The sequence below is a fragment of the Xiphophorus couchianus genome, chromosome 13, assembly GCF_001444195.1.
Source record: "Xiphophorus couchianus chromosome 13, X_couchianus-1.0, whole genome shotgun sequence".
Classification (NCBI taxonomy): domain Eukaryota; kingdom Metazoa; phylum Chordata; class Actinopteri; order Cyprinodontiformes; family Poeciliidae; genus Xiphophorus; species Xiphophorus couchianus.
In genome coordinates, this window is record NC_040240.1 from 29,958,868 (window position 1) to 29,985,248 (window position 26,381).

The 26,381-nt window shown below is 39.0% G+C and overlaps 1 protein-coding gene across 2 annotated transcripts in view; it reads left to right on the forward strand.

Annotated features, from left to right (window-relative positions):
- trappc9 (trafficking protein particle complex subunit 9) overlaps positions 1-26,381 on the forward strand; it is a 210,999-nt gene that overhangs the window by 135,888 nt on the left and 48,730 nt on the right. For both annotated transcript variants that reach the window (XM_028036159.1, XM_028036160.1), the window contains 2 exons: positions 1,303-1,456; positions 10,509-10,599. In XM_028036159.1, the coding sequence (XP_027891960.1) occupies positions 1,303-1,456; positions 10,509-10,599 (245 nt within the window). The remainder of the gene's footprint in view (positions 1-1,302; positions 1,457-10,508; positions 10,600-26,381) is intronic.

Here is a 26,381-nt window from a genome sequence, read left to right on the forward strand (position 1 = left end):
CACTAAAATATGTTGGTTAGTATTCTATCTGGTTTATTGAGAAACAAGTCATCCAGCGTGTCAAGCAGTTTATTAGCTGTGTTGGCCTAGCGTTGGTAATGTTGATTGGGATTCCTTTTGTTCAGGTCAATAAAGGGCCATGCAGGTAATCACTGCACCTCTAGAGACTCATATTCCCCAGAATTCTGTTCTTAATTCTACATCATTAATAAATTCATTACCCACTCTCACTTTTGTCCGTTTGCCTTCCATTTTTAATGGCGTATGCATATACGTTGCTTTAAATGATCAACACCACAACGTTGCCTTCTATTGCTGCCAACGTCGTGGAGTATTTTTTGGTCATCATGAAAACATTCCTTGATATAAAATTCCCAAATTGAAGATCTGTCATAGGGATATCCCACGACAATGGCTATGCTAATGCTGCAGAAAATGACCCATTAATACACTACTTCATCTCATGCTACAATGAACAGGTTGTCTGCACTGATCAAGATTCACTCACCTCAGTATGCTCAGTGCTAAAGTGGCTCCAACATGAAGAGGTTGTAAGCCATGTTATAGCCATTTTAGCTAATAATTCTTTCTTTACTTGGACTCACTTATATAATTGTGCACACAACAATAAGTTGTCGATCTAAGATGGTCAGGATATTATTGAGTGTCATGGAACAAAATATCTAGAAAACTACAAACTGGTGACAACAAAAACTAATGTAAGTTTTATATCCTTTATCCCAGTCCACATACAATAATAATAATAATAATAATAATAATAATTTAAAAAATAGGGACGCATTATAAGCAGTCAAAATACATAACCCTTGTACTATACATAACCCTTAATGTTTCACAAAGTACGCTTCATTTATTCACATTTTACTTGGATAAACATAATTACACCAAAGAAATAGTTTTACAGCATCTTAACTTTAGCTACAGATTTAAATGTTTCACTGCCAGCTTTGTAAGTAGCTCATTTAAATTAACTAAAGGAAATTTTACCACTTTTGATGCTAACACCACTTGACTGGGGGCTTCAAACAACAATGATTTTTGCTTTAGTTTATTCTAGCTAAAAGTTTGAGTTTCATGCTACAGGAAGAACAAGTAGAGGAAGATTTTTGACGTATTCTCTTCAGGTTATTACTTGACATTACTCTAAATAATTAACCTTTAACACTACAATGTTGTCAACGGTGAAAATAGCAGAACTCTATCTATATGTAAACCAGAGCAAATGTTCATCAGCTAGTTGACTGTGAAATCAGTGAGTTTTTCTCAAATCCGCTCTTACAGGATGGCCATCCAGGTCGACAAGTTTGACTTTGAGAGTCTGGCCCAGCTGGACCAGGAGGCCGCCCGCTTCAGCAGCCCCAAACAGCTGGAGGAGGAGCGACAGCACGCCCAGGGCTGCCAGATCAACAGCAAGCTGGACATCTGTTGGAGCATAATATCCTTGCAGAGGTTACTGATTAGACAGGATTGTAATGCTGTAACAGTGGTGGTCCTGAAAATAAGGCTATGAGTTACAATCAGTGGTGGGAAGTAACGAAGTACAAGTACTTCGTTACTGTACTTAAGTACAATTTTCGTGTATCTGTACTTTACTTGAGTAGATTTAATAATGGATACTTTCTACTTTTACTCCACTACATTTAACAGTAAGTATCTGTACTTTCTACTTCACTACATTTCTATATAGCGTTTCGTTACTCGTTACATCCAAGACGCATTTCAGTTTTTGGATTTGTTCGTTAGTTTGAAAGTATCCAATGGCGAGAGCAGAATCAGTCCGCTGAACCAATCCAAAGCGGGAAATAACCATTAGGCCCTCCCTCAAGAAGAGCAGCACAGTACGCAGGACCTGCAGAATCATTAACTCCCAGAATGGAGTCCAAGGATAGTCATCCTCCAGAAGACCTGCCCCACCCATGGCCTTATTTAAAAGATTTCTCTGAAATAACTGGGTCAAAAAACGCTTCCTGGAGATTCCAATGCCGCCTTTGCATGAAATTCTATCTTTCAAAAATTCACCATCAAATTTGAAAAAACTTATTGAGGTAAGTTAAGTTGCTAAACGCTATCGATGTTAAATTAATTTGTGTTAGTGAAGTTTTATGTAATCTTAGCAAGCTTTTTGTTGAACTCGACTGCAGTAAATAAATACGATTACTGTATATTGTTATAAGCTAGCATGAACTTGCAAGTAACAGTGATTACTGCGGTCGTGATCACGTCTCCCGCCATGAATGTTACATATAAGTTGACGCTGAACTCCTTCACGTCCTGGTTATTGAATAAATGTTAGCGCCATTAAAATAATCTCCATGTAACAGTTACAGTCATATTCAATAAATTAGAATATGGGTTCCAATGAGACGCAATTGTTGCAAGTCCGGCGACATTGGCGGACATGCCCGCCCACAGAGTCAGCCGGACCCCCCCTGCCTGGAAGGTGTTTATTGTCAGCCCCTTTCTGTTAAGAGTTCTCTCAAAATAGCTGGCAAAAAAGTTAAGTTCATGTTTTGTTAGGACGAAAGACTAGATGTTTCCAAATCGCTTGATGTTTGTTAGGTCAGTTTAAAGTCCCTTTTTTCAGGGAAACAATTTTCTTTTGAACGTGTTTATTTTGAATTAAATAAAACATTTCAAAGGTATAATAATTTCTCTCATTTTGCCTAATTACATGTAACCCTGCAGGTCATCCCTGGAATTCTGATGCATAGAATAAAATATCTAAATCTAAACTGTCACAGGGGGTAAACACAATAAAAACATGCTTTATCTGCAGCATTGCTCATTAAAATGGTACATTACTGATTTATTAAAACTAAATACGATAGGTACACTTAATGACATTATATAAGCCGTTGGGTATTATGGTCGGCAAGTACTTTTACTTTTAATACTTAAGTAGTTTTAAAAGCTTGTACTTTCTTACTTTTACTTAAGTAAAATAATAATGTGGTACTTTGACTTTTACTTGAGTAAATTTTTGTCTGTGTATTTGTACTTTTACTTAAGTACATTGTATGAGTACTTTCTCCACCACTGGTTACAATCCTCAGTGCCTTCATAAGATCACATGGGTTTTGCCAATGTTACAGCTACAGAATGCTTGTTGACATCATTTTGTGCAGCCATATTGCACATCTGTGTGGTTTACCCAGAATGCCCTCTGGCCAGCGGAGAACCTGTGTGAACTGACAGATGGAAAAGCAAATGTTTCAGACTGTAAAGAGGCATTTTACTGTTTAGTGATGCAAATTTAAATCAACTTCCAATTCAATTTTAATGGGTAAACATATCATGCATGGAAACAACCGTGAATTAAGAATAGTTTTATATGTCTGTGCCAGAGCTTTTGTTGTTTGGTTTTTTGTTGCTCAAACTTAAGACAGTTGATGCAAATGTTGTAGCCTCCAGAGTTCCCTTTGACCACAATGAAGCTTTCCTCCACTCCACAGGTGTCAAGACTATTTTAGTACAACAAAACGCTAAATCTTCGTACCTCTGGGTATAAAGCTGAGCTTTTTCATTGAGCAGCTAGGAAAAAGTTAGAAAACACTCCACTTTATTTGTTCCAGAGACCAAAATTATTTTTGTCATATTTTATCTGTTAGATGTTAGATAACTGGTCCAGTAATTTTATATAATGCCTCTGCTGATAGTACTAGTACTAATAGAAAAGTCTCCAAACATCCAATTGTATCTATCCAATCAATAAAGCACGAGCGTTTTTTTGTTTGGAGGCTAATACTTTCCCCATTTGTGCTATTAATGGCATCCTGGATTTAATAAAAATTGTAGTTTGATTCAGATTTTTTGTAATTTAACTGGATAAGCCTAAGTGTCATATCTCTTAGACCCCCTAAATTGCTATTTAAAAAAACACTCCTGAACCAAATAGAAACGTGCAGTTTTATCAGAGGGGTATTTATTTTTCTAAATCTGTTCTCCCAAACTAACATCTTAGGGGTAAAGTATGAAAACCATCTGCTTCACAAAATCTGTTTTACTTCCATAAATCTTCATTAAGTCCATATGTTTCAATTACCTTCCTAGCACCCTGCCAACCACGTTCTGGCATATCACACACTATGTATTGCCAGCTTGGTGCATCTTTTTTTTTCCCCCTCTGGATGAAATTTGACTTGTCCACAAGTTGAACAAGCTTTTCTGAAAACAAAACAAGAAATCCAAACAAGAACCAAAGAAGTGTTGTAGTTTAGTGTTACAACCGATGTCAGAATAATATTCACATTTACATGTTCAGACATTGTAAACATGTCCGACTCTACTCTGTTAATAGTAGTTGGCATGACTCTGGTCCGTAGTGGTAAAGGTCTCAGGCGAAAAACACAAAGCTTTTTACGTCTACGTTTCAACCCTCATCCAGAACATGACCAAATCCATGAGATCCTGGTTACAAGCAGCTGAAATGAGATTCTTCCAGGTTGAAAAGGAAACCGGAGTAGAACTATTCCTTGGTATCTAATGGGGTCCGATAAGGTGCTTCCAGGAAGTATTCTTGGCATCTTCCCTATGAGCTTTCCTAGGCGTGTCCTCTTGGGAGGAAACCCTGGACTTGCTGGAGGATCTCGATATATCTTCTGGTTTGGCTCAGAATGAACTGGAGAGTGTCTATTTGCAAAAGTGCTCCTGGATTGATTGAAGGATGAAACACTCAATTGGTTTGGCAAATAAATAAAAATTTGTTTCTATCATTGATATATCCTCAACCTGCTAGAAAAGTCCCATGACCGTATTTTCTGCTTTGCAGCCTTTCTACCGTTTCTGTTGCCTCCTTTCTTGAGGGTCGTCACAGCAAACCATCTGTCGCCAATATCTTCCTATTCCTGACATTCTCCTCCCTACATCCACATGACTTCTATGTGCTCTTCTTCTTTTCCTATTCCTTGAAAGCTCCCTCATTTAACTCTTATTTGTCCAAGATTTCCAGTAATTCCTATTTGGACAGGTCCAACTAGCTTAACTGTGGTCTCTTCCAACCTTATTTTCAGACATCCTGACCTAATTTAGTCAGTTCCCAACATGCTTCTTCCAAAGCCGAACAGTTGACACACAATCATGTGGTTTCGGCATATTCGTATTCGCGCACACCTTTCATACAACGACGCAGACCAGCTGGCACTTCAGTATACGTCACACCCATACCCATGGGCAGTAGTCCTCATTGGTTGGCTCGTTGCCCCCTAATTTTCTTGACTGTATGCTACACTTAGCGTCTCCTTGGATCTAAAATGACCCATGTCTAAGCTTCCAGATGGTCACTACGTAAACCAGTTTTAGCTGACCAGTACTTCAGATTATCGTCAACTCCAGTCTTGATGCAGACGTTTCCGGCATTAAGACTGGATAAATGGTTGGAGTTGCCCTTCCAAACAGATAAAGCTCAGTTGTCTGTAACTTTTGAAACAGCGTAATGTAAGTTCTGCTACAGGCTGGGTTTTACTTCAAAACATGAAAAGCAAGACAAGTGAGAGCTTTAATTACGCTGCCTGTACTAGTTCTGTGAAGCACTCGCTTGGCCTTTAGCAAAGTAAAGTCTACTTGAATCTGTAATTTATGATCTCTGCAACACAATATTGCTCCTGTTATTAGGAAGTTTTTTTCCAGTTGTGATTTTTCAGAGCATGCTATGTCATTGTCTCCTCAGACATTTACATGGGATGAAAAGAGATGGTATTTGTTGGAGTGTACGGTCTCCTTGTGGAGGCCACGCTGTGAAATAACAGCATGGATGTTCATGTCTCTCTTTTTAGCTGACCTAAGCTGGTACTAAAGTTCTGCTTCATGGTTAGTTATTGTTGAACCTCTCTGTAAAACTGCCACAGCCAGAATAATGCTCGCAGTTTGTCTGAAATACTGGAAGCGGCAGCGTTTACGCTTGACCTAAGTGAACACCATTGCAGTGTTTGGACTTGTTTCAGAGTCTTCAGATCACCTTGGAGGCTCTGAGCTCAGCTGCACTCCTTCAGCTGGGTTTATTTGTTTTATTTCTAAACTTAGATGTCAAGATCTTCCTGTCCGTTTAACCGCCTTGACTCTTCTTCTTCTCTCTGTGTCTGCATGAGCCAGAACTCTTGCTTGGAGCACAAGCTAATGATCTGAGAGCCTAAATCTGTTGTGTCGGTCCAAAGTCGGCAAAAATAAATAAATTATCTGCATTCTGAGAGACAAGTGTTTACTTTATAACAGCTTCACGCTTGTCTCAAAGATCTTAACAATTACAAAAATACAGGCCCATTAAATAAATTTGAATTTCATTGGAAAGTTTATTTATTTCAGTAACTAAATTTAATAAGTGAAAGACATTGTTTAAATTTATAACACATATCGATGTTTTCAAGCCTTTATTTCAGTTTATTATGATGATTTTCTGCTTACAGCCAATGAAAACATTAGAAATATAATGTCAAACCAATAAACTTGTTTTATGGGTTTAATGAAACATTTGTCTAAAACTTGCTAAACAGTTACTTTCAAAAGTTACTTTTGGAAATAACGAGCCTCATCGAAACACACGTTCTACTTTATGTATTACGCCTGTAGAATATTGTGAAGTCCCAACTTTGAGGGTTTAGTTATTTGATTCATCCATAAGAACTTATTTGTTTCATGATTTGTAGTTTTGGTTGAGCAACATGCTGGGACAAACTACAAAACCCAGAGATCCAGGGAAGCACACAGCCTAAAAAATTCCCAGACATCCTGCCTTCACTGCAAACCTGAAAAAATAATTCTGCTCTGAAAACTGTTTTTTGTAAGTTGAATAAAACATGTTTCTGTGATATTATGTGCTATTTGCTGCATACTTTATATATAGTGTAGGGATACGCTGTGGTTTGGTAACATAACTAGGTAAAACAGCACTCAAATCACAAACCAGAGACAAAATAGTCCAATTTACATTGATAAGTCTACATTTAACTCCATAATCTCAAATAAAAGTTAAAAATATAAGAAAATGTGATTATTTTTTATAACTCATCTTAGGCATTAAATCTTAATGATTTCAAAATTGTATTAAATTGCTTAGGTAATGTTTAATAAAGCTTGAAGAAACCAGGCGCTGGCAGGTAGCGTTGTAATGAGACATGTAACTCTCAAGACAAGAAAGTACAGTATTTACAAGAACAATAAGACTCAACATTTGTGAAACATTTTTGGAAAAACTGCAGATTTTGGGAGAGACGTTTCTGTAGAACTTCTAAAAGAGATGCAATGATGAGGCGACATTTTAAGCTGTTTTTAGCATCTCATATTAGCAAGTATCATTACATCTATTTTGTACACACCATCTATTTTGTGTGTATTCCATGATAAAATGAATCCTTACCATTAACTCAGCAATTTCCAAAAATCCAGCGTGTTTCAAAGCATAACATGGCTGTTATTCATTTAGTCTTTATGTCATCTTTCAAAGTCTCACTCTCTCACATTCTAAAGTAACTACAAATACGCCTCGACATGTCATAACTACAGTTTTATGTTGAAAGGCGGTCGTACCACTGATGACGATTAAGGCAGATGTTTAGTAAAAACATTTGAGTTTGCTATCAGCCCCATGCTATTTAAGCTAGTCTGGCTAAAGACCATCCAGTCCCACTCACATTTTGCTTTTTTTTTTCTTCACAACACTGTTTTTCACTTCCCCCCTTGGCTCTCTAATTGCATCAGAAGTATTAAATGTTGATAGTATCAATAATCAAAATGGCCGCTGCTCTCTGAGCTCAGACTTCGGGTGCAAATTGTAAGATGTGATTTTCTCCTGAATCAGTCGTTTATATTTTTGAAAGCTTCTCAGAAGAAGCAGAACCTTCCGGCACAATCTTGTCTGCGTGTCGATAGCTCCTTGGCTTTCTGTCTTTTCCTCACTGGGCACATTGTACTCTCTCCTCAAAGGTTAATAGACACGGGTCCTTCATGCTTAACCTATTATTCCAAATGTCAGCTGTGTAAATGATCAGCGCTGTCCTTATCATCACACATTATCTGGGTAATTGCTCCCTGACAGTCGTATTTGTTTTGATGCAGTATTCATGCGTTGATAGCCCTCCCTGCGATCAGTTTAACAGTGTGTGTTTATTGCAGCGTATTAGTTTTATACTCGCGTCTTACTAACATATTGACATCTTTAATGGCTTCTATAAGTTAGGGTAGGGATTTGTGCTCTACTGTGCAAATGACTAAAACTATTTGCATACATCACAGCTGAAGCACCAAAAGCAAATCATTTCCCATAGCTAAATGTGAGGCATTGATGAAAAGCCATGATATTCAGAGATCAAAATGCTTTAGGCATGTTTGTGGTTTATAGTGAGAATTGCAAAAATGTTGAGGTCTTTCATTATATCCTGCTATGAGAAGATTAGAAGTCAGTACTTGTGTTTTGCATCAGGGATTTGTTCTCAGTTCTTCAGATTCTTAGGACCCTCAGTTTTTCTCTCCTTGTCTTATGCTACATTCTTGTATTACTCACTCACTGCTACGAGTGAACCTGGATTACACGTCTATTAAGGTGACAAAGAAAAGACGAGCTACAAACCAAAACATACTGCTAAAGTGAACCAAGACTTTTCTGGCAAATCCTGGCAAAGGACTGCATTTCAAAGTAAAAGTTTGAGTACCAGCAAAGCAACTGAAGACTATAGTGCTTAAAGCTGGCTAAGCATTACAAAAAATGTGGTATATAGATGTGACTATAAGCTTTATGATGATGCTTCCTATTTGGTGGCTATGTTTATTAAGGTCCCTTGCAAAAGGTTTCATTCCCCTTGAATTTGTTCACACATTCTGTCACATCGCAAGTACTGAGGCCATTCCTCTCCTATGCAATATTGCTCAATTGTGATCTCCGTTTAGGGTTCCATCTGGGATTTCTCCCATTGACTTGGGTTTCTCTGGTAGAATTTCAACCGAGCCAATCAGCAAACAGAAGGAGGAGTTGTGAACGATGATGTTGATTTCTGCGCCTTTTCATATTCAGCTTGTAGTTCTAGCGGTGGTACCAAAGGGAGTGACCGAAGCTGTTCAGTTCGTGTTGGTCACGCTTCCAAATATTGAATTAACATTATCAGCCATCCGGTTCAGCGTAGCACTTCTCTCTTTGCAGTGTGGGATGGTCGTTTGCAGCACACGCAATTTCCGGTAATCTTCACACAGAACTTTTTAAAGCTTTGTTTCAACAGTGGCTAACTTCTTCACAGTCTTCCATAAGGTTCCAACTCTAAACATTGAAAGCCTCTTTGCTAGTAACCTGTTTTCCAGCCCCAGCCTGATTTGTCTTCATTAACCTTTGAAGCCACTTCAAGGTGGGTCACTCCAGGTATTGTGTACAATTGATTTATGTAGCAGAATACATGTTTTGATTGGCCTATCACTGGATGAGTGAAGGCAAGTTTACCTGCGCAAAATGACACCATCGGGCTCTTGATCAGATCCCCTGCACACTCACGGTCCTACCCATAAAGTCAGGAAATAGCTTCCAAAGCAGACACACCCGACTTGTCTAGAATCGAACCATTAACCGGTTAGAGTGAGTTGACAATGGACAAGTAGTCCATTAGGACAAGTAGTCTTTAGGACAAGTAGTCCTGTCAACAGATGACCCTCTCTGAGCTGTGGATCTCAGTAGCCCCTCCAGAGTTACCAAGGGGCTCGTTGTTACTTGACTTTTTTATGCTCTCTTTGTCCAGCCTGTCAGTATACTTGAATAGCAAACTCTTGTTAGATTTGTGGTTGTTCCATACCCTGGATTAAAGACATACTTGAGTTTGGGATTTTGTTGTCTACACTACCTCTGCTTTAAACTTTTCCGTAACTCTGACTTGTCAGCTGCGTTCCTTGGTCTTCATGATGCTGTTTGTTCTGCGATGTTCCTGAACAAACCTCTCAGACTTTCACAGAACAGTTCTTTTTTTACTAATTAAGTGACTTCCAAGGGCATTTGGAACTACCAGATTGTATTTGGGCTGTCAGACTAGAATAGAGTGGAATAAAACACATTTATTTCATTGTCTCACCTTTGGGAAATTTGGGTGTACCAGCAGCAAGTTAAGAATGAGAGAATGGGGTTGAATACAGATGTGCACCAGACAATTATTTGGAAAACTATATGGCCTTTCCCTTCCACAACACAATTTTGGCATTATGTGGCTTACATAAAATCTCATTAAAATACATTTAGATTTGTGCTGAACAAGTTGGTGAAAAAGTTCTAGATGTGGTGATGCTTTTTCAAGGCACCTATGATAACGTTTCAGCATTGAATTAATCTTCTCAGGCTCAGAATGTGCTACATGAGCATAAACTAAGTTTTGTAGATTTGTCACAATTTCCCATGTTCTGTCTAACATAATATGCTGTTTTAAAAAAAAAATAGAATAGAACAAAAATAGAACTTTTTTACTGGTTGTTAGTAACTTAGTAATTACTAACAAACAGCTAGTCGTGCTTTTGTCCTTAATGCTAGCCACCCATCTCTACAGCGGCGTGGAGAGGCCAGCGTGGAGGGGGCCCTGAACCAGCTGGTCCTGGAGCACCTGCAACTCGCTCCTCTGCAGTGGGGTAAGTCCCTCACAAATACGCCTGTGGAGTTATCGGCAGTGATTAACCACCAATACTCCAGTCTCAACAAGTTAAGTCAAGATGCATTGTGGTGTGTGTGGGAAAAAAACCCCAAACAAACAAAAAAGAAACAAAAGTGGCAAATGTTCTGTGGCCGTTTCTTCACCTGTCAATTAGCGGCCAAGCCACCAGCGTCTCCAGCCATGTTTTTATCTGCATTTATAATTGGCTCCAGGCTATTTTGGAGAAGTGTAGACAGCAGCTTGGGGAATGTGTGAATCACAGAGGACTCACAGAAATTGTACGAGCCCTCTTTGGTCTCACCATCTGTGATCGTCGTCTCAAATCACATTTGATTTATTCCGGGTGTTTGTTTTTTGAGATCGCCGTCCTCTCTGTTCTCTCCGTTCTCTCCTCGGTCACTGGCAGCATTTGGATTCGCCCTGCTTTAGCAAAAAAATAACATAAAAAAGCAATCTGCAAAATCAACAAATTGTGTGTGCAAATGCTAAGGTAGAAACATTGCTGGATCATGGTAAAACAGGCCGATAGGCTGTTGACTTGGAGTTTACCAACCACAGCTTTGCTGCGACTTGCCAGATCTCTGGCGTCAGCATGTTGGAGCATTTTGTAAAGTTTAGACCTGTAAGAAATGCTAACCAAGAACATAATTTTACATTGCTTAATAAATGCTTTTTAAAGTGGACAACATAATTACAAAGCGGACATTTTAAACAGTTTTTTACATTATTGGATTATATATTACATACATTAGCTCCTGTCTTAACTCTGAAATTACGGTTTCCGTGCCAAAATGATGACAATTGCCCACCCAGCGTTGGCGACACTAGCATTCTTAGGCTGGTCACCCGCTACTCGTACTTTTTTCTTCAAAGGAAACTTTATCAAGATAAATGATTGACATACAGTGTTTGTACATTACGTGGATTGACGTGTTCTGTTGATGCAGTTTACTGTAATCCAATGTGACACCAAGCGCGAATTTACCATTTCACAGAGCTGAAGTTGGCTTACAATTGGCACTAGCAGATGCCGAAAGGATGATTCCACCTAATTTTTCACTACCTTGAACATCTTTACTTAGCTCTAGTTTAAAAACCTCAATGGTCAAACTCTTTAAACACGGACTAGATTATTCAGCACTAAAACCGGAACATCATTAACCAGATCAGTAGCCGGCTTCAGAATGGAAGCGGCCACTGATTGGTGGGTGTTCTATGGCGCTAAGAACACGCCATAGAAAATGGCTAACTCTGAGACTTCTTTAGTCAGTAACAACTTCCAAACATACAGACATAACCTGGTGTTAAAAACACCAGACCTCTTTGGGTTTCTGACCAGTCCGTCACTGATCAAACAACAAGCTGGATATCATCCGATTTCGGTCACCAGCTGACTTATCCGTACATCTCTACTTACATGTTATTTTATCGTGCTGTTCTTTGTGATGTGTACCAGCTGGGTGCAGGGATTTACAGCCGGCGTTGTTTAAGGAGGTCTGCAAAAGGAGCCGTGCATTGAGTTGTCGGGAATTGTTGATTTCAAGCCCATGAATTAGCTTCACCCCATTAGGATGTCTTTATCAGTGTTGCCAAAACTGTCACCACCTCCATTATGGGTACATTTGAATCATTAACCCAGTGTGAAAAATCTTTTGCCCAATTGGATGTTTTTAAAGCTGCCATCGCTGTGTAAGACTTTCTCTGACAGAGCTCCTGTAAAGCCTAATTCACCTTCTACGAATTGAACTATAGTTTTCTATAGCTTATCTGAGGTTTACAACATTGTTCTATTCTAATTTCTCTTGTCTTGCCATGGTTTGGATCATTCCACTTCTCTGTATAGTGTAGAATTTATAATGTTGGAATGCTTGAGTTTGACCACAGCAGCTATTAAAAAGGTTTTTTTCATCCCTTTTAAGTGTTTCAATGAATCTCTTCATCTTTTAAGGCGTTCGTTGTCCATGGGGTTGCTGGTCATTTCATCCCGTCACAATTTTTATACCATTTTGGTTATGTTAAATGAGATTTTGAGTTTCCTGCTGACCATGTGTGAATTGATTCCTTGCAAAGTTTGCTGCCTGCATTGACAACTGGTGATTAAAATATGTTTTTACTACTGGTAAGGGTAAAAATGACTCTAGCAGAGAGAAGCTTGTAGTTTGATCAGCGGTCATGTTGTCTTATTTTCCTGTCCATGAAAAGCATCCACACTTAATGATGCTCCCAACACCAGGATTCACAGTGGGAATATTGTGTTCAAGGTAATTCTGTACCCTGTATTAGTTTGTATGTAGTATTAGAAATAAAATAATTATTTAGTTTTTTCTTGAACATTTTCAATTATTATGTTCTGATTAAAGGCACACTGTAAGTTAATGAAGTGGATAATTATTCTTATAGAAAAGTGATTCACAAAGACAAATTATGAAAATAAAAACATAATTAAAATGACAAAAAGTACATAAAATGATATTTGAAAATGTATGAAACAACATAACAATAACAGACTAAAGCAGAACATGAAATGTTTGAAAATAACTCATAGATTGCAAAAAAATCTGGTTAAATGTTGTTTTTAAACTAATTTTATTGCTCCATCTCTTTGATCTGTGCTTAATTAATATTATTTCTCCGTCTGGAGGTCATGAAGCATTTTTCTGATATTCAATCAAAAATAATTATGATTACTGCGTTTGCAAAATAGCTTGGATAAAAAAAAAATTAATAGTTAGACCCAAAAAAAGTAACAAAAGAAAGTGAAAATTACTTTCAAAAAGATATTCTATTGAACTGGTCAATCAGTGTTGTGTGTTAGGCCTTCAATTCTTATTGTTTCTGACAGAAGCTACTCTGGGAGGCTGTGTCTACTCTTACATTAGAGTCATTTTAAAATCAAATCTGCCTACTAAATAATTTAAAGATTTTAAAAATAGGTGTAAGACGTGTACCTTGGTATTGCAGGCCTGCTACAATTTTGCTTATAAACCATATTCTTAGGCAGACTTTTCATAACTATGTACCTAAAAATATCTAAGACTTTTAGGGTGATATGAATACGTAAGTGTAGGTCTGAGGTCTCACATAAATTATGGACAAGGACACAGGGTGCCTCCTTCACACATGGGTTGAACACGAGCAGTGCAGCAGTGCATGCTGTGATTTTTTTTTTCCTAAAGGAAATCCAGTATTATGCTCAGCTATATGAAGGTGCCAAGTCCATGGTAAATTTAGAAATTTAGAGCAGCTTTTTCTTCTGAGATATATTTAGAGCTGGCTGCTTCAAGTCCTGTGGAAGGTTTGACACCATATCTACCATATATCTACCTTTATCTATCGGTCCGTCTGTCTACATACTAATAAATAACTTGACTCTTGAAGAATGAACAGCTCTACCTAAGCATCGAGAACATTAGTCATAATAGTGCACATCCAGTCATCTATTCATGAAAAATAAAGATGAATCCCGGACGAGCCCCCATTGATCTTACGCCCTTAGCTGAATGCAAAGGTCAGTGACAAAAGAACCATACATTTCACATAGAGAGTGTATTAGTTTAAACAGTATCACTTATTTTGCCAGGCCTAAAGTAGTACAGTTGATCATTCATATGTTTCATTGTCATTTTTACATTTTAAAGTATGGTTTGTTCTTATAGAGACCTGCTGCTGCTGATAAATAAAAAACAAACATTACTCAAATCAATTAAAGTATTTAAAATTTAAAACCAAAGGGGAAAAAATAGATCCTAATAACTTTTTTGAAGCAAAGTATTTGAGGAGTAAAAGGCATGACTGCTTTCTCAGTCAGACATGTTTGTGCCTCAGGGTGGATTTAAAAGAAAGATGCTCTGACATCTCTGTCTGGGATCAGCCAATTATGCAGCATGAGAAACTTGATGCCTCCTGATTCGTCTCTGTAGAAACTCATATGAATATTTAATCCTTCAGCCTCCACTTTTTTAGAAACATTGAAAGTGTCAGTCTATTTTATGGCTTTGTGTTTGTTTACAAGCTCATTATTATTGCAGATTCTGAGAAAACAAGAGGTCATTACTTAAAAAAATGATACCTTGGAGGGATCAGCTTATACTTACATCAGTGAGGCACTAATAAAATAAGGTTGTGTGTGATGAAATTCTGTTCAGAGCTACAAATGAATAAGGGAATCAATTTTTTATTAGTGACTTATCCTGCTGGTCAGAGCATATTTTGGAAGATACAGCATCAGTCTATGTACATGTTTTAGTTTTACGCAACTTCAACTAACTTAGAACAAACGCAGGGTCAGAATCAGCCATCTTGGCTCAGATATTTACATACACCCTCACTCATTGAAGGTGAAACTTCTCTCAACCACAGTTTGTTTTTTTTGCCAGTCATTAAGCCATAATTCTGGATTGAAATTTGTTATAGTTGAACAGGTTTGTTTAATTTGGTTGAATTCTTGGCACAGTTCTGGTTTTGTGACCAAGAAGAATCGGTTTTCTGACGCAACTGGCCAAAGAAACTTTTTTCCACTTTCTCCATGTACAAGTTGGTTTTGTTTATTTTGAACCAGGGGCTTCTTTCTTTAATCATTTGCTCATGTGACAGTGGATTGACTCTGGGTTGGTTTTCTACCAGTTTCCTGTTTATATCAGGTAGTGTCTTGGTTGCTTCTGACCAATTTTCTTTTAATTGAGAATAATCATTTTGTTCTTCTTACAGTTTTTAATTTTACAATAATCTTTCTTACATCTCAAGTTTTTTTAGTGTGAAAAATTCTTTTGAATCTGGCATGAAAAATCAAGTTAAAGTTAGTCATTGCTGTTAAAGTGGAGGCTCACATTGTTTCCCCATGTCCGGTTAAGGTTTCTAGAGTGTTTAGCTCTAATATTTAGATCAAGTCTCTAAAGTGTGATTGGTTTGATCGCAAAAGGGACTTAAACTAAGTTCACAGTAGGCAAATGTGACCCAAATCCACTATTTTACCCCAGATTATTTCACTTATAACGTGGCAAAAATGTCTTGTTATAAGTGAAATAACCTGCCAAGGCCACAAGTATGTTTTCATCAATTCTAAGAAATTATTCACTTAAAACAAGCTCCTGTAGCTTATTTCAAGATCTATCCATTAGAAACAAACCTACTTGGTAAGTTTTTATGTTTTGCAAGTCTGAAATAATTTATCATATTAAAAATTGACATTTAAAGTTTTTTAAACAATTGCAATTTTAATTGACTATATTTTTTTTATCTTTCGTACGCTGATATTAAACTGTTTAAAATGCAACTATCTCAGGCAGATAATTTGCTCCATCTCACATACAATCCTAAAGAAAAAAATTCCAACAGGTGTTACGGGTTGCCTTGTTTTCCTGCCTGGCGTTGTGTAAATATCCCATTCATCGTGGCTCCTTAGCTGTCAGGTGGATTAAACTGCACCTCGTGATTGGAGTCGCTATGTCAGCTTAATGGAGTGTTGCTAGATAAACAGTCACCTGACGAATCAACACGTAGCTTTCTGTAGGTGTGACTCCCATCGGCGGGCTGAGGCAGAGCGCGAGGGCTGCTCCAGACAGGAAGTGCTTTCAGGCTGTGATTTAATTACTGAGAAAAACTGACTTAATGTTACAGAAAAAGGCAAAAAGGTTACGACAGAAGTATCTAAAGAAAGAAAGGAGTCATTTTTGCACTTTTCCCTCAAGCGGACTAAAAGAGTTGGTTTTGTCATTTTATGTAGCAATATCGCGGTTTGACAGAATCATGGTGATAAAACAAAAAGGCTAAAAGTCTGTGTAAATTTCCTTTTCACTCCTACATTTTACCACTTTATTCCTTCTTACCTCCTTAAACAATCATTAAATTATCAGTATTTTTGTTTCGTTGCAGTTGAGCATTTTCATTAATTAAGTAGACAAGGTAAAATCTTGTTGTGGTTTTTCTGAAACTTTACATTTGTATTATATGACGGGAGTATTTGGACCGCACTAAGAAAATGAAGTATGTGTATATATATATATATATATATATATATATATATATATATATAATTATGATACTGAAGTCAAAGTAGTATGAGAATAAAGTTGTAGCATTGCAAGAATAAAGTTACAAATAATAATATTACAAATTTATTTTCGTACTATTATGACTTAATTCTCGTAATTTTAAGAGTTTATTGTTGTAATTAAATTTTTTATATTTTTTATGTTTTCTTAATATGGCCCTAATGCTCCGTCTTTGCATTACACACTTTTTTTTCTGATCGCTGTTAACCTTGACCAACTCCCTGATAATAGAGATTATTGAAGTCAAAAACCAACTTCCTTACAGTAGCCAATGAGTGGAAGTTCTTTCCCTCCCTCACTCACTTTTGCTGCTTTTAGGTCAAAATAGTGACTGCGATTAATCTGCAGTATGTAATATTAACTCGTTATTTAGATTAATTTCATGCATTAACTTTGACAACCCTACGTACATTTTTCTTTGAAAGCGCGAGCCGCTGTTGGTCCCTGGTGTCGTCTGCCTTTTTATGGCTGTACCAAAGCGACGAGGCTGAAAAAACAGTCGGCTTGGACGTGGACTTTGCTCCCACTTACCTCCCCAGGAACACATTTCAATGGAATACAAATTCAGCCATGAATGGAAAGACAAATGTTTAGCCTGGGAGAGCGATGGAAAGAGAAGGGTGGAGGGAGAGTAGTGGTGGTGGTGGGGAGTGGGGATCGCTGTAAAAACCGGAGAGATAATTTAATAAGACAGCACTTCTGAAGTAACTCACACATTGTCTCCCCTTTCTGCTGTGCACACACACACACACACACACACACACACACACACACACACACACACACACACACACACACACACACACACACACACCCATGCATGCACGCCCACAGATGGTCTTCTGGAGCGGTGGTTTTCTCCACACACACGAGGGACGCCTCACAGAATAATCCGCCTCTAAGCTCCCGTCAGGTGCTCGGTTGCTACGAGTACGGCAGGTTTGACAAACGATGCTGCCAGAACGGCCCGATCCGCCTAAACGCTCAAGTCCTGCGCCGGCGATGATGATTAGGAGCGCTGACCTGAGAGAGAGAGAGGAGGGGAAGCTGAGATGACAGAGAAGTGTTTCCACTGCACCTGTAGCTGGTGATATGTCACATCGGTGGGCACATCACTTCCAGCTCCTCGTGCCGTTATCTGCACTGCAGTGATGGGACCTGTGGGAGATGATAGAAAGCCTTTCTACAGCCCAGCTCGCTGCGGAGCCAGTCCGGTCCTCCACCAGGCTGCCGGGAAGGGAAAACATCCATCAGCAGCGGCGCGCCTCTGTTATTTCTTTCAGATACGACGAGGATGAATTAAAGCACTAGCTGCGTTTCCACTGACCGTATAATTGCACGATTTGACATTTGGAGAATTAATTCGCTTAATGGAAGCACAGCAATTTGGAAAAATAAAATGTTTTGGCACTAGGATGTTTTTTTTTTTCACCATATTGAAATTGGTATATCTAGCAAAATTGATAAATAATTAAACCTTTATTAAATATTGTTTGGGGTTTATTTCAAATGCAATGGCCACACAGATGGAAAACAAAGGGAGAGAGGGGGGCAACAAGTTTAAAGGGTTAGAAGGAGAAAGTCAGCTGATGAAATTTTCATCGAACATTACCGTTTCTTTAGTCCCATACACCTTGTGCCATTTCATCAATGTCTGTATCTCATGAGGAAGGACAACATTTTACTACATCCCAGTCTGTTACTATGCCTTTACCCCCAAAACTTAGCAAATGTACTTTTCTAGGGGAACATAACCAAAGTCATACCCATACATACAAACCCTACATCTCATTGCTCCCATCAGAATGCCAATAGATGTAAATTTGCATCAACAGTGTGGCCCACAGAGCTAACCGATGGGCGCTATAAAGTGCACCGCCCTGATTTATCTGCTTGCTTTTCTGCACCGACCTGAAGCTCTCAGTCAGCTATCTGAACGGTGTCCTGTTGAAACCAGAGCGAGATATGACGAGGCTCTCTCCATCTCTAAATCCTCTGATTGTGATTTACAGAGGCAGTGCTGACTCAGATTGGCTCAGTCGGTGTGTGGATGGAGACAAAGGTAGTTGCGTGTGTGTGACATGTGCATTATCTTTAGGCAGTGTGGCACCGAGCCAATGCTTCCTTCTAAAGGTAGAGCTACAGATCATCTATTCTGAGATGTTTTTAGCTTGTCGTTTAAGCCATTATGCGACCGATTTAAGGATTTCTACACTTCGCTTCATGAATGATTAGCATAACAGACGACTGTTTAACAAAACACTATAAATATATTTATTCCACATTAGTGAAAGCGAGCATAAAAGGGTCGTTTGTTCTACTTTGGCTCAAATTAGCGGTCTCATCCCCTCAACCTGGTGGCTTTAATGTGGAAATGAGACTACAGAGGAGAGCAACCCACTCTGATTGCTTTTCTGGCCAGTTTCATTTTCTGCCTGGACTCGTGTGAATGTAGAGTTAGCACATTTAACAGGCTTGGAGTGTCTGTTTATGGGGCATTTATCATGGCCACAGAACAATACGGACTGTCAATGCGTCAGTTTGGGCGAGCAGTGGAAATAAATCAGAACTCCCCCAGCCTGCCACAGATAGCACACTGCATCTGCACCCATTCATTTAAACCTGAGGGATGGGAAACAGAAGTAGCAGAAAGATATAAAAGTTGTTCCAAGTAGATTAAGGGGGGAAAAAACTCAAACTGTTTTCTGGGTCTTCTCCACAACAGATTAAGACAATACTATGGTGTCTAAAATCAGGCAAGCATTGTCTTTGCAGAGACTTCTAGTATTATTACACATTATATGAGTTTGAGAGTCCAGCAATTGCTTTAAAAATGCACAAAACATAAGTTTTGAGTTTTGTTTTTTTTACACTGCAATGACTAGCTTGTGTGCACAGCCAGTTTACTGTATGCTCTGAAATCCTGACAAAGTCTGAGACATCTGTTGTTACACCCAAATCAAGTGATAATCAGGGGTTTATGTTGTGGAATCATGATGAGAACTTGATAGGTATTTGTAGGCCATAGTAAGTGCATTGTGACATAAAAAATAGCAAAAAACCAAAAACGTTTTAGTAACCCTTTTCAACTAGCGCCTACTCAGCAACCTTGGTTATAAGGATTTCCAACTGGTAATGGTTAATTCAATTCAATTCAGAAATACGTACTTTATTGATCCCAAAGGGAAATCCAAGACATGGTACCGGCCCTTTTTAATAACCCAAGTGTGCCGAGTCGGGCTGAAAACACGTCAGAACAATTTCAGTCACTGATTGGCTCAAGGATGGAGTCCCTGGTTGCGTCACAAGATCACTTCCCTTACAATTCTCCATCCCACCATTGAAAAAAACATTTCCAAACTGTTTTGACTTGATGTCTGAAGACGTTTGACTCTCTTCTGTTTTGAGTCTGACAAAAACAACAGGCTGAGCAGAATGTTCTTCATATTTTCCATGTCCTCCATAGTTGCATTGTGCTGTGCGTTCTATGCTCACGTCATAGAACGCACAGCAGAGTCTGATGCTACTTTGTTCGTTTCCACTGTAAAAGTGGTCATCACAACTGACTCATTCCCCACCATTCCTGACCCCTGAAGTTGTAGGACGTGTCATGGTACGGTTGGGCGAAGCTACTGGCGCTACACAACACAGTCCATTCATTGATCAGGGGACAGAAAAAATAGTGTTTCACTTTGATCGTCTTGCTAGTCTGACTTGATGCTAGGCGTTTGGATTTCTGCCCAGTAACAACTCAACTGATTGTGGAAACTTTGTTGAATACGCCAGACCAAGAAAATGGCACCAAGAACCGTACCGAGCCATGCTGTACCGCTCAATGGAAACGAGGCTCCATTTCCATGCGTAAAAACAGATTAGTTGACATTTCTGAACACCAGCAATTCTAACCTCTGGTGCCAGTCTGGAGATATTGTTCAAGCCCCTTCCTCCTTAATTTAGATACTACGGAAATTACGAAATATTTTGGTACAACTGCGTCTTGATTTCTTTGTTACAATTTACTGTGGAAAGCAACTGACAAGACACACAAACAGTTCATTAAAAGTTTTTTTTTGTGTCTTTGTGTTTTACTTTATGCATTTTATTATTGTACAGTGTAAGTAACACATATTTTATGAAAGCTAATCAGCTATTTATAATGCAGCTTTCATGAGTTTTATGAACAGGAACAAGTATATGCATGCCCGCCCTCTTTGCTGATGAATACACTTTCATTTGAAACCCAATCCCTTTAGTTTCTTAGTAGTTGCTTCTAGATGATTTTTCTCAGTATCATGAAATCTGTTGGCAACGTTTAAACAAACCTGAGGCAACTGGAACCTAACGAGCTGCAGAACTTTCAGAGCAACTCCAGATCTCCCCAGCTCTTCCCGGCGACAACGTCTAGCTGTCGCGCTCAAGTGACGGTTGTGTCAGAGCAGCTTTTTTCTGAGTCCAGGTTGTAGGCATAACTCTCAGACAACGGGCAGAGGCCGCCATTCTTCTTGACATTGCAGAGACGCGACAGAGCTCCGTTGAAGCAGAGGTCACTCCTCTGCACTGTCTGTCGCTATTGATCCTCCTCAGCGATGCTCTGTTGCAACAGGCTCAGTCAGATATTTTTCTCCACATGATGGGAGCAGCTTCTGTGCACTAATTTCAGCTGATGGATGGCATGACGTGTATTTATCCCTCCCACCGGAAGCACAAAGTTGTATTCAGTTTGGTGTTTTGTCCCTTCTACTTGTCTCTCTCTTTCCTTCTTGCTTCCCAGGATTAGACTGAACCTTTTTTGAACTGCAGTAACTCACATAGTCCTCCCTCTGGCCATAAATGCCAGCCAATGTGGTCTAATCTTTCTTTGGGTTTTGTTGCATTCACCTCAAAGTATAATAAACATCATCTAGTGTTTAGCAGGTTCTACAATTATATAAACCTAGCTTCCAGGTTACCAAGAAATAATAAAAAGAAAAAGCATGACAGCTTCCAGACTGTCATTATTTATTATTTACTGACCTTAGAGAGCTGTGCGTGACAGACGGAGTACACTCTGACTGCTTCCTTGAGATTCAACAGGGAATGTCGGATGATTAGGAGGAGGGAAGATTCAGTGGGGGGAATAAGTTGATACATCGCAGATTTTTCAAGTTTCCAACATCCAAAGACTGGAGAGAACTTTAAAGGGACAGAAATTAACCTTTTTGAGCTTTGCCTCATGTCATAATGTTATTCCTTCATCAAAAACATACCAGGAGTGTCGCCTTGATTCTTTCATGCATGTTTGAGAAATCCTTTTAGTCTCCCGTGGCAACCATTCAGCTTCGAGGACGAAGATCCTCCTCTGAACTGAGTTTCAGCCTCACAGAACAACGTTCTCCCATGATTCCCACACTCAACTCCTTCAGACTAGCCAGCAGCAGTTAGCAAACGCCTGGTGGAACTGCACGTCTGCTGAGTTCATTGTAGGAGCTGCTTCTCAGAGCAACGCTGGTAAAAATGTTAACTGGTTAATAGAGGAGCCATGTTGTGATGACTTCCTGATTGTGGAGCTCAAGAAAGAACAGGTGTTTCTTAAAGAGACAGAGACCCAATTTCAAGCTGTTAGATTACAAAGTTAAATTTCCTTTAAGTCATATTTTACTCGTACATAATTTTTCTACCAACTGAAGGTAGCATAATTACTTAATTGTGCTAGAAAGTGGCACTATGTGTCTGGAAAATACGTAATCCTGCCCCTTTAATTGACACTTCAGTTTCTACTCCAGAACCTTCACTTCCTCAAATGAAACCAGACTTGAGATGACTCTGATCAGACTTCTTGTCTGCTTTTTATTTTTCTCTCCTCTCTCCTTGACTTTGACATATTTTTCTGTGCTTACTTGCCTTTTGTTCTCTGCTCTGGGCCTTTTGTGTTCAGTCTTATTGTACGGCCTCTGAGTCAACCTTGAGTTTCTCAAAAGCCTCAAAGTTTTTAAGAATACAGTGAATTGTTAACAGGGAGACCAAAAATCCCTTTACAGTGGTCTGAAAATATCGTGGTGGAGTTCAGTCTGTTGAGTTCTTTCAGTTGAGGATAGGTTTACATGTATCGATGGTTTTGACAAAATGTAATGTTTGTTGCTTGTTTCTCAATGATGTTTTGTGGTGTTCTGATGGTGTCATTTGACAAAATGTTGTGTTTACTTTGCACTGTAAGCCCTTTGAACCGTCTTGTTGCTATAGTAATAAACTTGACTTGATTTCCCTTGACAGTTTCAGAACCCAATGAGAGCAAAATGTTTTGTACGGTATCCTGAAATGGGTTTTTTTCCTCTAACTGTAGATGAGGTTTGTAGTCTAATCTGCATAGAAGTGAAGCATTTATGATTTTATGTTCCAGAAAGGAAGTCAACATTCATTGCAAATGCCTTTCTGTTTTTTATCTCACTTGATTGCATAGAAAAGAGGCTTTTGTACTTCGTTGTCTGAAGTCGTCTTCTCTCTGACTTGCAACTCGCCTTTGCCGAGCAGCAGGTGATCCGTCACCTGTGCTGTCGGTGCACAAGTTGCTCGCCTGCTGCTGAACTCGTGGCAGCAGACGCCTCCGGCAGGATGGAGTCGACCGTGCGAGGTAACTGACACCTTTAGTATTCAGCGGACTGCTCCCGCTTCTCTCTAGCGACAGCTCTCGGGCCCTGACAGCGGCCATTGCAGAAGCGAAACACCTACCGAGAACTCCACCGCTGTTACCCTGTCGTTCTGCTCTGCACTGGATCACAAGCTGTAACCCTGCAGAGCAAGAGGAGAATGCATGACCCTCTTCCTGCAAAAAATTAAAAAAATAAGACAAGGTTAGGAAAGCGAATTATGTTGAGGCTCTTTGCTCCACAGACCATCTTTCTGTCCCTGGAAAGCCGTGAAGGTGTATTTCGGGAAACACTTGACGAGAGTAAATTGCCACATTGTCACATTATCTTTTCTATGGTTCCCCATCTCTCTGTTGAGACTGTCTTTTTCTCAAGTTCACAAATATGCACACAGAAACAAGTTTAAAGTCTGTCCCTGCTGAGTCTCATGGTGCTCATAACAACGACAGAGGTCAGATATGCTTAGTAAGGACGGCATTGTTGCGAGATAAAAGCTTTCCATCACAAGCTATCATTTCAGCACAAAGGAAATAACACTGGCGGGCGGCACGAATAATCCCCAGTTGATAGTCACGACTGTTGCCGGTTTGTGAGACACTGAGCGCCATCATCGGCTAACTGCCTTATTGCCACTCATTAGCAGCTTTCAAAGCTGTCAGCTGGGGTACATCATCAGATATGCACCAGAAAATTAACATTAAATGTCCCAGTAGAATGTAGCTAAATGAGGCACTCAAACAGCAAAAATAACTCCATCCTCGTTTCTAATTGAGCAGAATATCCAGATTTTTATGTCGCTGCCTCATAGATTCAGTTGAGCTTGGTCATTCAGTAAAGCTCTGTTCTGTTGTTTGACTCTATATGTCTGAACCAAGGTTTCTCTAGCAACATACACTCAGAGGTCTTGATTTATATTGATGTGAAAGCATCAAATCGATGCTACACATCTGCCCTTTATCCAAAACTCAGTGGTGGTCGTTTGGTGACCGAGACCTTCCATTAAAAATGGTTTATTTTCTACAGTTCTCTTCCAGAGCAGGTTCTCCTTATGTGATTCCTCTATGAAGGCCGTCTTTTGTGAGAAAACCACATCTAGTAGAGAAGTACTCTACTTGGCTTGCTCGGCTTTCACACTCACAACGCAAACCTCTGAAAGTGAGACTTTAAACTCATCCTTTACAGTCGCGCCTTTAGAGGTTTGCGTTGAGTGTGCAGTGAGACTGATGTGAGCACACATATATTTGTGAACAAAGAATGAGTGTGGCGTGTGACAGTATTATGTATAGTCAGAAGGGAACGTCTTGTGTTCATACAGTAATAGAAAACACTGTGAATGCTGTTGGAAAGAAGGAGCTAAGTGGACGTATATAGCTTGTTACTGTGAGGATGTGTATTTTTCTGTGTGTTTTTCTGTTAGGTTAGTCCCTGTGTTGTCATGTCTTCCCCCTGATTGATCCCAGCTGCCTCCCGTTTCCCTGATTAATCCCTCGTGTATTTAAACTCACCTGCTTCCTGCTGGACCGTTGTCTCTTCTTGTCATCGTCGTGTCTTTGTCTGGTTATTGTTCCCCTTCTAGAGTCTAAGTTCATTGTTTCGTTGCTCACATGTGCTTCCTGGTTTTCGTATACATCAAAGACTTCATTAAACCTTTTTTGCACTTCACCCTGGGCCTGACCGCGTCCATCCTCACCACCAACAAAACCCATTTCATCACAGTTAGTTTGGGTTCTACTGAAGCAAGCAGCAGCTATTAGGAAATCATTCTGATTTTTGGGGGGGAAATAAAGTCATATCTGGGTTATGTGGCACTAGAGAGCTGTTTGAGAAAATGGCCAGCGTATTATGTACAACCTGTACGTTTGTGTCTCCCCTGATAGTCTATACACAAAACAATGGAGTCAGCCTCCTGCTTCTAAAGCACAGCTTCTTAAAATCTCTGGGATTTATTTCATCTTGTTTATATTACAGTCATTTATTTTTCGCCTCCGATGGGATTTTTGTTCTTACATTTATAGTTTCTTTTACTTCTCAAAGTTACAGTTAAGGTTTATAGATTTTCAAAACTGAGACTATATTCTGGAACAGATTACATTTTTTCCATTCCCAGATGGCTGCTGCTTTAACTTAGTGAAAATGTTTTTGTCATGTGATAGAATTTCTACTGAGTTCTTGTCTGTCACCGTTTATTGCAAATAGCTTATTAAACCAAGGAAGTTTTGACTGAGTGTCGCACTGAAAAAAAGAGAATGGAGCTCAACTTAAAAAATATAGTTAATTTGTTACATGTAGTCAAATTAAGTTTGTCTAGCTCATTTACTTTTAACATGACAACTTAATAAAGTATAGACTTGGATAAACTGAATTTAATTGTGACAAACTGAAGGAGTGGAGCGTATGATCAACAGTTGCTAACTAAGTTGTTACAAAGACAACAAAAAATTTCATTTGATTCATTTAAAAATGTCCATAATATTATTATTATTATCATTATTTTAGCAATCTTTTTAAGAGTTTATTTGCCTGTTAAAGTGTAGATCTGTCTCAAACAGCACTGAGGTTTATCACATGCTCTGTGAACTTTTACCCTTTTGAGTCTACTGTACTACTGATCTCTAGGTCTGCATTTTTTAGGGTTCAAAACAATCATTTCTGTCTTCTGTGTTCAGCTGGGAGAAATTATGGCCCAATAACTTGCTGTTGTAGACACACTGACTCGGTGGGTGTAGTGGGCTGTAAGTAATGGTAGCAGGAAGTGACACTATGGCAACCTATAGATACAAAATAGAGGAATGGACAGAGGAAGGATCAGACTGACCTCAGGTCGACATGCTGACAGCCTCTAGATAGAGCTTGATGAGACAAATGTCACTTTAACAAGAAATATTGGAGTGTTTTTGTGACATCTTTTTACTAATATCAAGAGTTATTAAAGTCCTATATATTCAAATATTCTGTATAATGAATGAGTGAGTCTAAATTTTACATTAAGTATGCAACTCGACGGGTTTGTTACTATCGTTGTCGATATTCCGCCAATGTCGAAAAAACAACTTTGCAACTGTGGTGCTTCCATTAATTAAGAAATG